The sequence below is a fragment of the Ochlerotatus camptorhynchus genome, unplaced genomic scaffold (assembly GCF_037179485.1).
Source record: "Ochlerotatus camptorhynchus isolate MF236.1 unplaced genomic scaffold, CSIRO-AGI_Acam_v1.1 ptg000085l, whole genome shotgun sequence".
Classification (NCBI taxonomy): domain Eukaryota; kingdom Metazoa; phylum Arthropoda; class Insecta; order Diptera; family Culicidae; genus Ochlerotatus; species Ochlerotatus camptorhynchus.
In genome coordinates this window covers 6,095,351-6,107,084 of record NW_027040575.1, presented here as the reverse complement: position 1 = coordinate 6,107,084, position 11,734 = coordinate 6,095,351, and the positions used below count along the sequence as shown (strand labels likewise).

At 38.0% G+C, this 11,734-nt stretch overlaps 1 protein-coding gene across 1 annotated transcript; it reads right to left on the bottom strand.

Annotated features, from left to right (window-relative positions):
- Positions 1 to 3,791: 3,791 nt before the first annotated feature.
- Positions 3,792 to 9,892, bottom strand: LOC135698359 (phospholipid-transporting ATPase ABCA3-like). The gene is made up of 9 exons (XM_065218276.1): positions 9,870 to 9,892; positions 9,206 to 9,434; positions 8,661 to 9,150; positions 8,215 to 8,602; positions 6,779 to 8,156; positions 6,596 to 6,690; positions 5,972 to 6,537; positions 4,237 to 5,906; positions 3,792 to 4,173 (listed from the first exon to the last, which is right to left on the bottom strand). Exons 2-9 carry the CDS (start codon positions 9,415 to 9,417, stop codon positions 3,987 to 3,989), a joined length of 4,986 nt encoding a protein of 1,661 aa, XP_065074348.1. The 5' UTR covers positions 9,418 to 9,434; positions 9,870 to 9,892; the 3' UTR covers positions 3,792 to 3,986.
- Positions 9,893 to 11,734: the final 1,842 nt, after the last annotated feature.

Genomic DNA, 11,734 nt, shown 5'->3' with positions numbered 1-11,734 from the left:
TTTTCTTGATAACAAATCCATGTATGCCTTTTGATATCAGTAATTTAGTCAATAATAAACAAAATAAGTAATCAATATGTTATTATAACTATGACAGAAAAACAAAAAATAATAAAAACAAAACTAAATTATTTATTATTTTGATATTATGATATTAATTTTTTTTTCCTTGATCTGTTTTCCGTCGATCTTGTTTTCCGTGCTTAGCACCAATGCTACCGACGCCAGGGAGGCAGCTCCCACACCTGGACCCTACCAACGACACATCCGCAGGAAGGCGTGATCAGAGATTTCATGTCTCAAGAAGATGAAGATGGAATTATTCTAAAAATTAACTAAGAATTCAATTATCAACTTATTTCTTTTCCTCCGAAATTCCTTGCAATACATGGTAGAATTTCCTATGATTTTATTTCATAATTATCATGAAATTCTGGTCAGAACTCCCTTAGGATGTTTACCAGAATTTTATAGTAATTCATCTCGGCATTTCCCTTGAATGAACACTTCAATTCATTTTAAATTCTCCTATAGATTTTTTTTAATTATTGGAGCCATGAATATTCTTCTAAGTTGTAAAGCCTTGAAAGCATTCCAGGAATATAATACACTGGAGTCGCTTTTTACGCGGGTGATACGTCCCGCGTAAAAAAAAACCGCGTAAAAAAAACCGCGTAAAAAAAACCGCGTAAATTCCGGAATCCGCGTAAAAATAAACCGCGTAAATTCCAAAATCCGCGTAAAAAAAAACCGAGTAAAAAAAGACCGTGTAAGAAAAAACCGCGTAAAAAGCGATATACCGCGTAAATTCTGAAATCCGCGTAAAAAAAAACCAAAATCCGCGTAAAAAAAACCGCGTAAATTCCGGAATCCGCGTAAAAAAAAACCGCGTAAATTCCAAAATCCGCGTAAAAAAAAACCGCGTAAAAAAAACCGTGTAAAAAAAACCGCGTAAAAAGCGACTCCAGTGTAATGATTTTTAGTTCTTAAATGTTTTCCCATGCTCCACACGTTGAATTTTTTTTCTCAATGTAGGAGCCTCAGAATCTTGGAAATTTCCTTTTTCCCACTTTAAAGATTTTTGATTGTGCAAAGTACGAAGTGTTCCAACATTTTCTTACTCCGAGATCTCCAACAATTTTCTTTAGGTCTCATTTGTATCAAGTTCATAATTTAAAGTTTTTAAATTTTAGAAAGAATAAAAGCTTATTAATTGAATGGAAAATAATCTTTGATGGTCGAAACAAAATGTACACCAGCGCTCAAAAATCATTTGATAAATAATTGTTATGATCAGGTTTTTATTCTATTTATATTTTTTTTCTTCTATTTAGTTTTTTGATTGGTGAGTAAGCTTTAAGTGATGAGTTTCTTGGAACGAGCAAACCGAGAAAAACGCTGTTGAAAATTTATGTCTCCTTGGGGTCTTGTGGATGGGACAAGCAAGTTTTGGTATTTTTCACGGTATTTTCGGAACAAATCATGTAACTTTTAGTGTACAGCGTAAAATACCGGTAATTCACAATCGATTCTAACGGATAACTCATTTCTGGCAAACATCCATATGGGGCTGATATGCTTTTATGGGCAGTACAGAAAAAACATGTATTGATTTTTTAAACTCACAGTCACAAATATGGATTTTGTAATTTGTAATTCTTGGTGTTTTTTAAAGCTGAAAAACTTCACCAAATGTTAAATTGGTCAATGCTATAAAAATTTACCTTTTTGAATGTAATATACTGCTACATTTAGTAATAGAACATCATAAGAAAATATTGCAATTTTTTTTTTCACTTTTTTTAGCCTTAGGCTAGTCTATCTCTATTGCAGATTTCGCACCTCATTAGACTGCCCATAAAAGCATATCAGTCCCACCTGGGAAAAAAGCAGCTAGCCGTGAAAAACGCTGTTGAAAATTTATTTATCCTTATCCGTAACAGTATGGGACAATCTAGTTTTGGTATTTTTCACCATATTTTCTGAACAAAATATGTGACTTTTAATGCACAGTGTAAAATATAGGTAGTTACAATCGATTCTAATGCTCTATGGGCAGTAGGCTCCTGCATTAAAAATAAATACACAGTTATATTTTCCCACTGGTCATATAACTTAAATATTGAACTTCTTAGATTTTTCTAGAGTTTATTAGTTTTGATTTTTCAATTTTCGAGCCGGTGCGAAAACATTACTGTGCATTTATGTTTTGCTGAGGAAGCTAAAGTGGGGCAAAATGCGCAATACTTATGGTGATAAAACTTAAAAAATTAAAAAAATCATCCTGATGAATGTGGGCGTCTATAGTGGAATACTTGCATAAAGGACGATATAAGGATTATTAAATTCCATTTAATTCCACTACCTTAATTGCTTATCCTTGATAGATACGCGTATTTCGTCTACAATGTGCAGTGTATTGTACTAGTAGTCGATTATTAGTACAAGACACTGAGGAAGTTTGCACATTGTAGACGAAATACGCGTATCTGTCAAGGATAAGCAATTAAGGTAGTAGACTAATCCTTCTACCTTTCTTTATTAATTTAAATTTATTCTAAGGAATTATTTTTAAGACATGAGTCTACTTTAGTTCAAAATGCGCAATAAATTTGATAATCCATAAACAATCGAACATTTTGTGGGCATTCGCATCTCAACCGCGACTCATAGACTAACACGATGAAATCCTTTGCACACGTATGACTTACCTCATAAATATCCGGAAATTCAACTCCAGCTAGCACATTGTGGTTTTGAAGATAGGTTTGCATTACAGTGGCGTTTTCAAATGACAACGTATTTAACAGAGGGTCATTTAAGAATCCTATAGAATTTGTTAGTATTCGTTGTAACACTTGATTTCTTGGAGAAAATGCAATTGTAAACTGCAATGGTGGATTTAAGGGCATTGTTCTAAAATGTATAATAATGTTCAAACAACCATCCAAACTTATAGCTTTTTTTTAAACATAGGCATACCTTAGATGCCTAATTGAACTTAGGTCGAGTGGACTGAAAATAAAATTATCCTTGAACTGATCCGCATCTACCAGGCCACGAACCAAGATGAGAATCGTTGAAGCAGCTACGGGAATGGCGATTTCGAAAAAAGTCTGAAAATAATGCCGTATCGCGATGGTCCAGTTCTTCCATAGTAGTAAAATAAATTTTTCAAAGCTTGATGACGTCATAATGTCTTATGGAGCACAGGTTAGTTATCCAGAATCGTGGGCCCTTAGGTGAACTTTTCCGTGATTTAGTTTATGCCAACTCACTAGCTTATCTACCTCTACGTAGATGCTCTGATAAGATTGATGCGTCACACCTCCGATAAATTTTTGTTCACTAAAAATTGAAACAAAGTCTTTTTTAATTCTCCGTCAGTTCATTGCACTTGAACTTTATTGGTTTGTACGCAGTTAACCTCCAGTTATTACATGAATTATTAACATGACGGGTGTAACCTACGATTAAACTATTCAGATGCGTTAGTTCCCACATAAAAAAAAAATCAATTTTGTTATGCCTATTAATGTTAGCAACAGACTGCAAAGGTAACTTCTACACGAACGACACTATTGAATCCTTTAGAAAGCTATTCAACTGAACCTTCGCGGAGTTTGACCGGGTATCAACCTAATGCAATATTTATCGCATGCAACAGGTTGCTCCCTACGATTGACTTTTTCGACCGCGTTCCTCGGTGGCTACAACTGGACTAAAGTGTTTATGAGCGAAGTCACCTTTGAGGCTTGGTAGACCGTTTATCGACTTTCATATCATGAGCTAAGATTGGTAAATTACGTAGACGCCGCCGTGTTTATCGTGTAGGTCTCAGTATGTATCACGCACAAGCGTGGATTATCGGTCTCATAGGAAGTACAACTACAGACGGACGACTGTATGAATTAATCATTATGTTTCGACATTGTTTTGGTTTATTAGTAAAGGGTAAAGGGAGGTACATAGTACAGTTAGCCATTCTACTGTTCGTCTGTTATTCTTTGGTATTTAGTGAAAAATAAAAACACTTGCTCCAAGGATGTTTGACCGAGGGCGTAATCTTCGATCTCTAGTGTCCTCTTGGCAGTTTCCATCAGTCCAAACATCGTTGACCACTTCATATTTGATTGAGCTATGTGGAACGTAAGTGAATCTTGGTGTTCTTCTCTGAAATCGGAAGAGGATACGTCAATTCTCATACAACAAAAACACAAACGTTGAATTTTTTACCTCAAAACTGCTCCTTCAAAATGTTCTACTACGTAGTTCTTGACAGCATACTGCCGTTTTGAAGAATTAGTTTCAGATTCGGCCTTTCTGATTTTCACAGTAAGGAAATATCCTTTCGAGAACTTACTCTTCAAATGTTGCGTAGATCCTATGCATTTGAACTCGCCATTTACCATGATAGCTAATCGGGTACATAGGGCTTCACATTCTTCCATGCTGTGTGATGTTAATATTATGGACTTTCCCGCCTTTTTCACGTTTAGTATGACATTCCACAACTGTCGCTTTGCTCCTGGATCCATTCCGGTAGTGGGCTCATCCAAATAAACCACAGTGGGATTCGCAAGAAGTGCTAGTGCCGTGCTTAACTTTCGCTTATTTCCTCCGCTGTATTCTTTGATCCTTTTGTCGATGTGCTGCATGAAGTTAAGTTCGTGTGCTAATTTCTCAGAAGCTGCCGTTATATCTTGATTGGGAATTCCTCTCATGAGTGCAAAAATCTTCAACGTCTCTCGGCCAGTCAAGTCCTCCAAAACGGCATCGAACTGTGGACAGTATCCAATGTGTTTGTGAACCTCATTCATGTTGCTCTTCAAATTGATGCCCTTGACCCATGCCTGCCCAGAAGAAATGTTTTCATCGCCAGTCAACATCTTGAAGGTTGATGTCTTCCCGGCACCGTTAATTCCCAAAAGTCCAAAACATTCCGATGTCTCGACAGAAACACTCAGTTGATTGACAGCTTGGAAACTATTGTAATATTTTGTCAGATCACGTATAACTAAATTGTTATCTGATATTTGTGTTTCTGTAAGGCCAGCAACTCGTTGCTTCTCGCTGTACACGTCGTCGTCCATACCAGCGTCTTCGATAATGGCAAGTTTTTGCTTACTAACTTGGTATTTCCTGTTAAAACATCTCTGAACTAATCGGAATTCAACCACAATCAGTACCATGAATGCAATCACACCTACAACTGCCATATACGCTAGCTGCCTGTTGACTCCCTTTGACTCCCAGGTGAATATCTCCGTATCACAACAATCAGGGAACTGGAGACACATAAACTCCTCGGTACAGAAAGGAATGACTGAACATTGCTGATTACACACTGATCGTGTCGTGGATAGTACGTTGATGTTACTCAAGCTTTGACTTAACGAAAACAGTGGGAATATCATAAAAAACCACTCCAGGCCGCGTGCAATATCTGCCAAATTGAACACTTCAAACTTCAGTAAAAATACAGCGGTGAAAAAAATCGTTCCAGTGAATATGTTGATCATCATCATTTTGACAAATCCAGTGGAAGGTATCTCGAACCAAAACGAGAAAAGGTACGTTATTGGCAGGAACGCCAATCCAAACACGCAAAGGATCATGTACACTCGTCCAAGCTCTTCCCCAGTTGACCAACCGTCCTCTTGGAAGGCTGTAAGCGTAGCGAGATAGATTAACGCTGTTATGAGAAAGGTAATGTAATCCCAAATGAAAGAAACACTCCAAAATGTGAATACATTCACTCCACTGACAAACTGTAGCAATTTTGCACGTGATGTACGCTCCTTAATGTAGAACATGATGTAGAGGGCAGCTATGAATGACATTGCAAAGCCGGTATTGAATGACAGTTGAAATCCCAGATTGTTGCCAGCTTGCAGTTGAGTGAACTAAAATCGAAACAAATTCTGCATTCATAGTGATGAAATTATGGAAACATTTGTTTGAAGCTTACTCTCGTATTTGGACGGTATGGTAGCGGTTTGTTGACGGTGTTTATCTGACATGAGCTGCAGCTTAATTTCAGGAATGCATTGTACAGAAAATCTATTCCTAGTGGAGCTGTGTGGACTCCTTGCGGGTTGAACCAAACCGTTTGTCTGTTGTCTGATAGAGTTGCAGCAACCATAAACTCTCGATTCACTCGTCCAATATTGGCATTGGATATGGCCAGTATATGGTCTGTCATGTTTCGATTGATGATTTCCAATCGATGAGATGAAGGAAAACCTTCAAATATTCTTTGAAATCCCGTAACAATGGTGCTATCCGATGGCTCAAGGAGAGTGGTGGTTGATGAATAGTTGTAAACAGAAATAGGTAGTGGAGGAAGCTCGGTTACTCCTGGGAAGGAACGTACAATAGCAACAGTGACAACTACAAAGTAAATAGGAATTAGTGCCTGCACCAAGTGCTGCACCCAGCTACGTTTTGTGGAGATCCACTTTTTCAAAAACATCGAACGGATTTGGTTGAATGTGAGCTTTGCTCCGCCCAGAAGGGCTTCGTTATCTTCATGCACTAAAAATAAACAGTAGGTTGAGATTACAGACGCATTTTCTCGTAATGGTTCTCTTACATCTTACTGTTGATGCCATGTTTGATTCAGGCGCTGTATCGAGTTCATCTTTGACAATAGCTTTCTTGTCCAAGGCGTACGAATCACTGCCAACTCTGCAAGAAATTCAAGTCAATTAAGTTTTTGCGAATTAAAGTTAGTTTACTTTTGAAAATTGAATCAAACTAAATTTCCATAACTTACTTTAAGAAAACTTCCTCCAACGTTGTGAGGGATATTCCGTAATTTTTTATGCCTAATCTATCCGTATTCTCTTCCAGATCCTTCAGCATATGCTGGAACATTGATGTATAATTTTCATTCAGCACAAATGACAGCTCTGTTCCGATATCTGTGTCAATTTCAATATCTGGAATGTATTTCCTCAACAAATATTTCAAGTTTCTGGCATCACATGCTTCATCCTTGACGCAGATCAGCCTATACCCTACACCAAACCGTTTCTTCAGGAAAAACGATGATCCTACTGCCTTCAGTTCACCTTCCGCCATGATCGCTATCCGATCTCCCAGAATATCGGCTTCATCCATAAAGTGAGTGGAAAGTAATATAGTACGGCCTTTCTTCTCCTGAATAAGTAAATCCCACAAAGCACGTCGAGCAGAAGGATCCATGCCGGAAGTTGGCTCGTCGCACAGCACTACTTTTGATCCGCCGCATAGTGCTATTCCGACCGAAAGCTTCCGTTTCATTCCTCCCGACAGCGTGTGCGATTGTTTATTGACTTTGTCTTCTAACTCCAGTATTTTCACATAATGTTCGATCTCTGTTTTGACTGCTTTTCCAGGTACACCCTTCAACCGAGCGAAAAATTCGATATGTTCCGATACAGTTAGTTCATCAAACAGAACGTTGTGTTGAGGGCATAATCCTAGAGATCCTCGAACAGCGTCCAAATCCGTCGTAATGTCATATCCATTGATAATGGCAGTTCCTGAAGTAGGAGCGAATATTCCCGTCAACATAGACATTGTTGTTGTCTTGCCTGCTCCATTGTGTCCTAGTAGAACAGTTATCTGATCTTCGAACATATTTAAGGTGAGCCCGCTTACAGCAATTTTCTTCTTATCGAATACCTTTCGAAGATTTCGTATTTGTACTCCAGCCACTTTATCAGATGGTTCCGTTTCCAAACTGTCATTATCGAACACGAACGACGAACTAGTAACATTAGATGGCTTTGCTTTTCCGCACCAAAATTTCTTGGTTAAAAAGAAATACCAAGGCTGTCCAACTCCAAATTCACCAGGAAATACCTTTTCTATGTACAAGGCCACTAGTAAATACACGAACGCATCAATCATAAGCATGATCATAGTATAGCCAACGGATAGGTTGTCATCTACTGTAACCGGTTCGAATAGGTTAGACCATTGTAATCCATTGGATGTACCTTCATGTCTCATCATCAACATAAACCCGAATGACATTGCCGAATTGGAGAAAATGCAAAGTGATAGCTTCACGGCCAACGACAGGCTTCCGTAATTTGCAAACACAACATTATACGGCACGGTCATGATGAACCAAATCAGACCAGAGATGCCGGCCGCAATGTTGGCTGAAATTGATTAACGGATTAACCTAAACATGTAATCATATTATCATTGTGCTCTCACCCTTCGAAAATATCGTGCTCATCATAAAACAATAGCAAATACTTGTCACACTGAATACGAATAGATAAACCCAAACAGCACTCCATTCTGAATACTCGAAGACAGCTAGCTCGCTGTTTGTTGTTAGATTAGCGCAGAGCAAAGCAGTTATGAGAGATATGGAGACAGTCAGCAGCATAATACATTTGATGAACCACGCATTCCAGTGCAACCAACTGGACAGCCCCATAATCTTCATGGTTTCCTTCAGCTGTCGTTCCTTCTCGACTGTAATATACTTTACAGTATTGATAGCAGTATAGAAGAAAGCTATCACGATTATCAATGGCAGCAGATTCTCCAAGCCCGTTAGCAGTGGATCGCTATAGTATGGTGGATAAGGGAACCTCTGAAACGTATTTTGTTTTTTATTTATAATGTTTATTGTTCAGAACTCTAAATGCTACCTGAAGAAACACCGGTGTAAACTCGACGGTTGGAGCACGTTCCAGTATGATGGCTCGATCCACCGCACTTTGAACAGCGATAAATGATTCATTGAAGTAATTTGCCGGATATCCTCCGTCGTCTCTATCGGGATCCTTAGCTCCTGCTATTTGAAACTGTTGAAACATAAGCTCCGTATACCAGTTAGCCCAGAAGGCTGAAAATTCATCCTGAAATGTGCGCATCTCTGCCGGAAATCGCAGCGAGTACGATACTTTATCTGGTAAATCATTAAGCGTGCGATAGCTATCCGGAAACTCGATTCCCACCAAAGTGTTATTATTGCGAAGAAAGTTCTCCATTTGAAGAGCATTCTGAAATGCTTGGATATCCAGTGGTTCCCGTATTTGCAGAGCAGCACTGGCAACCAACCTATCCACTAACGCCCCCTGTGGAGAATACGCCAACATATAACTAATTGGTGGATCTATCGTTGGGTTAGCTTCTGGACTAAAAAAGAAAAATATTTAAAAAGCACTATTCACGCCACTACAAACAATCTTACAGCATGTGCCCAATGGTATCTGTTGGAAGAGCGTTCCATACAGTCGGTTCACTGAACACCTTTGGATCGACCAAACCTCTAATCAGGATCAATACTGCACAAGACAATGCTGGAATTAGTATTTCGAAAATAGTTTGCACATAGTGTCGTTTCTGTATGATCCAGTTTTTCCACAAAAGGAGAAGAAATTTTTCCCAACTAGAAGCTCCCATCGGTGCAGGTGTTCTCGCTGAAATGTTTGCAAACAAATCTGTGCAATCAGTTCAATGAAATGTACTCGTTTCGGTGCAAGCAAGAATGATATAGTATGGAGGTTTAATTGCCTTTTTATCAGTGACGCGTTGAATTGCGCTCTTGATGTGGTTGACACCGCATGTACTTCAGTGTACTCCAACGCAGTTCAATGTGGTTTTGATTCAATAAAGAGGATTATGTTCCCGATTATTAAGCCCATAAGATAGTTCTATAAGGACTCCAGAATGTACCGGATGTATGGTAGCCACTGATGAATCAAAATAATCGTAAGCTAAATTTACCATTATCTTTTTAAATGATGATTGATTGAAATAAGCCGCTAAGTAATTATTCGCTATCGCTGGAAGCATGATTCGCGAGGAGAAATTTTCACCTTGAACTTCAAGGTTGTTCAAATCGAGCCACTTACCTCAGCAATCAAAAGAAAATAACTTCCTTAATTATTAAATCAACCACTCAAAGCTATTTTTCACTACCTTATGGAGGATACTTGAGCGATGCACAATATTTCGAACCGACTGAGCTACTCGGCGTAGGTGTTCTTGTACCGACTAAATTCACGCAATTACTACCATCGATATGGATTAACCGACTTTTTAAGGCTAGCACGAATCGATTGGTAAAAACCATATCAATCGACTGTAGATAAGTGTTACTAATCGAGCCCTGATTGCCATCATCGACTTCGTCATCGTCATCAACAACATCGATGCCGTTCGTTAATATGTCTAAGGCCAGAACCATTCTACTATTGTCGATATCTTTGTATCGAACGGTTTTCGTTGAAAAAAAAAAACAGATTATGGATTATGGTCAGTTACACATTTTCAAAATCAAACATCTCTATTAAAGCAGATGAAGAAAATTTCATAAATATTATAACATCAACTGAGTATTACATACTACTCATCATAGGCTTGAAAGGTTAATGGTTGACTAATGACTATAAAGGCGTAGTTAGGGGCCACATAATAAACGACGATCGAAACGACTTTTTCATGCAAGCAGTTCATACAAAATCCGCTTCGTTCGACTTCCACTAATAGGCTCTAGCTTTCTTATCCAAATAAAATATTACATACTAAATACGCACAGGGTATCGTCTGCTGACCATTGCCGCTGGTATATCGTAGGAGTCCCAGGTACCCGGTTCAAGCTTTAGTTGGCGGCGGTGGCTCTTCTTAACCTTCTACTTCCTGAGTAGTAAGTGTGAATAAGGGCGTCTATGTGATGTTTTGCTGTACACAGATAAAAATTCTGAATTTTAATTTAATCATTCACGTAAACTTGTATTTAATTTCATGCAACCGAGCAACTTGTAAACAATGTTGTTTACAAAGATGGGCTTTTGTATACAAGTTGAAGTAAGTTGAAGCACAACCATATGGATATTACTTTTATATATAAGGGAAGGACGAAAGTTACTAATATGTAGTGTGATAAGGCAATAAATTTACCAATTTTTGACAATACCTGCTGTACCTGTCCGAAATCCTGTATACGTTAGTAGAAGTAGCACTGAATACCAACCCTACACACTCAATCTAGCTTGCAAAAAATCCGGCAGCGCCCATTAGTTCGGTATTTATTTTAACTGAGATCTCAGCAAAACTTCTGTTTATAAACTAATATCTCAGAAAAATTCTGATTTATTAGCTGAATCTTGGCATGTTTTTTTTACTAATATCCAGCAAAATAAAATGCCGGGCTAATCGACGGTGCCATTCTTGGCAATAAAAATTAAGTGTGTATATCCAGTTTCCAATATTTCAGTAATATATTGTCAACATGCTGCATCTGCTTTCGAAAATAATGTTTTAAACGGCAATTTGTCGAAACTGATTACATGTCCACGCACACTAATAGGAAAAGGTTGGTACATGAGCTAGCAGTTTCGACAAATTGCCGTTTGAATTATTGTTTTGAATAGCAGATTCGACTTTCTATTAGTGTATCTGTGATTTATATTAAGCATACTCCTCAATCGTTTTGTAATTTGAAATGTTTGCTAAATATCATGTAAGCTAGGGAAAATGCCGTCTTCGGCACTTTACCTATTATAGTCAGGAAGGTGAATGAATTCATTGAGCGCTGATTGTGTGCATGAAGATGAACACTATAAGATTTCATTTACCTCTTTGACGATAATATTGATTGATTGATTTAGTTTATTTATGAGACTTTCAGCCGCAGACTGGTTCATCTCCGAAGATTGACGATAATAGGTAAAGAAAAAGCCGAAATTTGCCATATGTATGATTCAAAAGACATCAC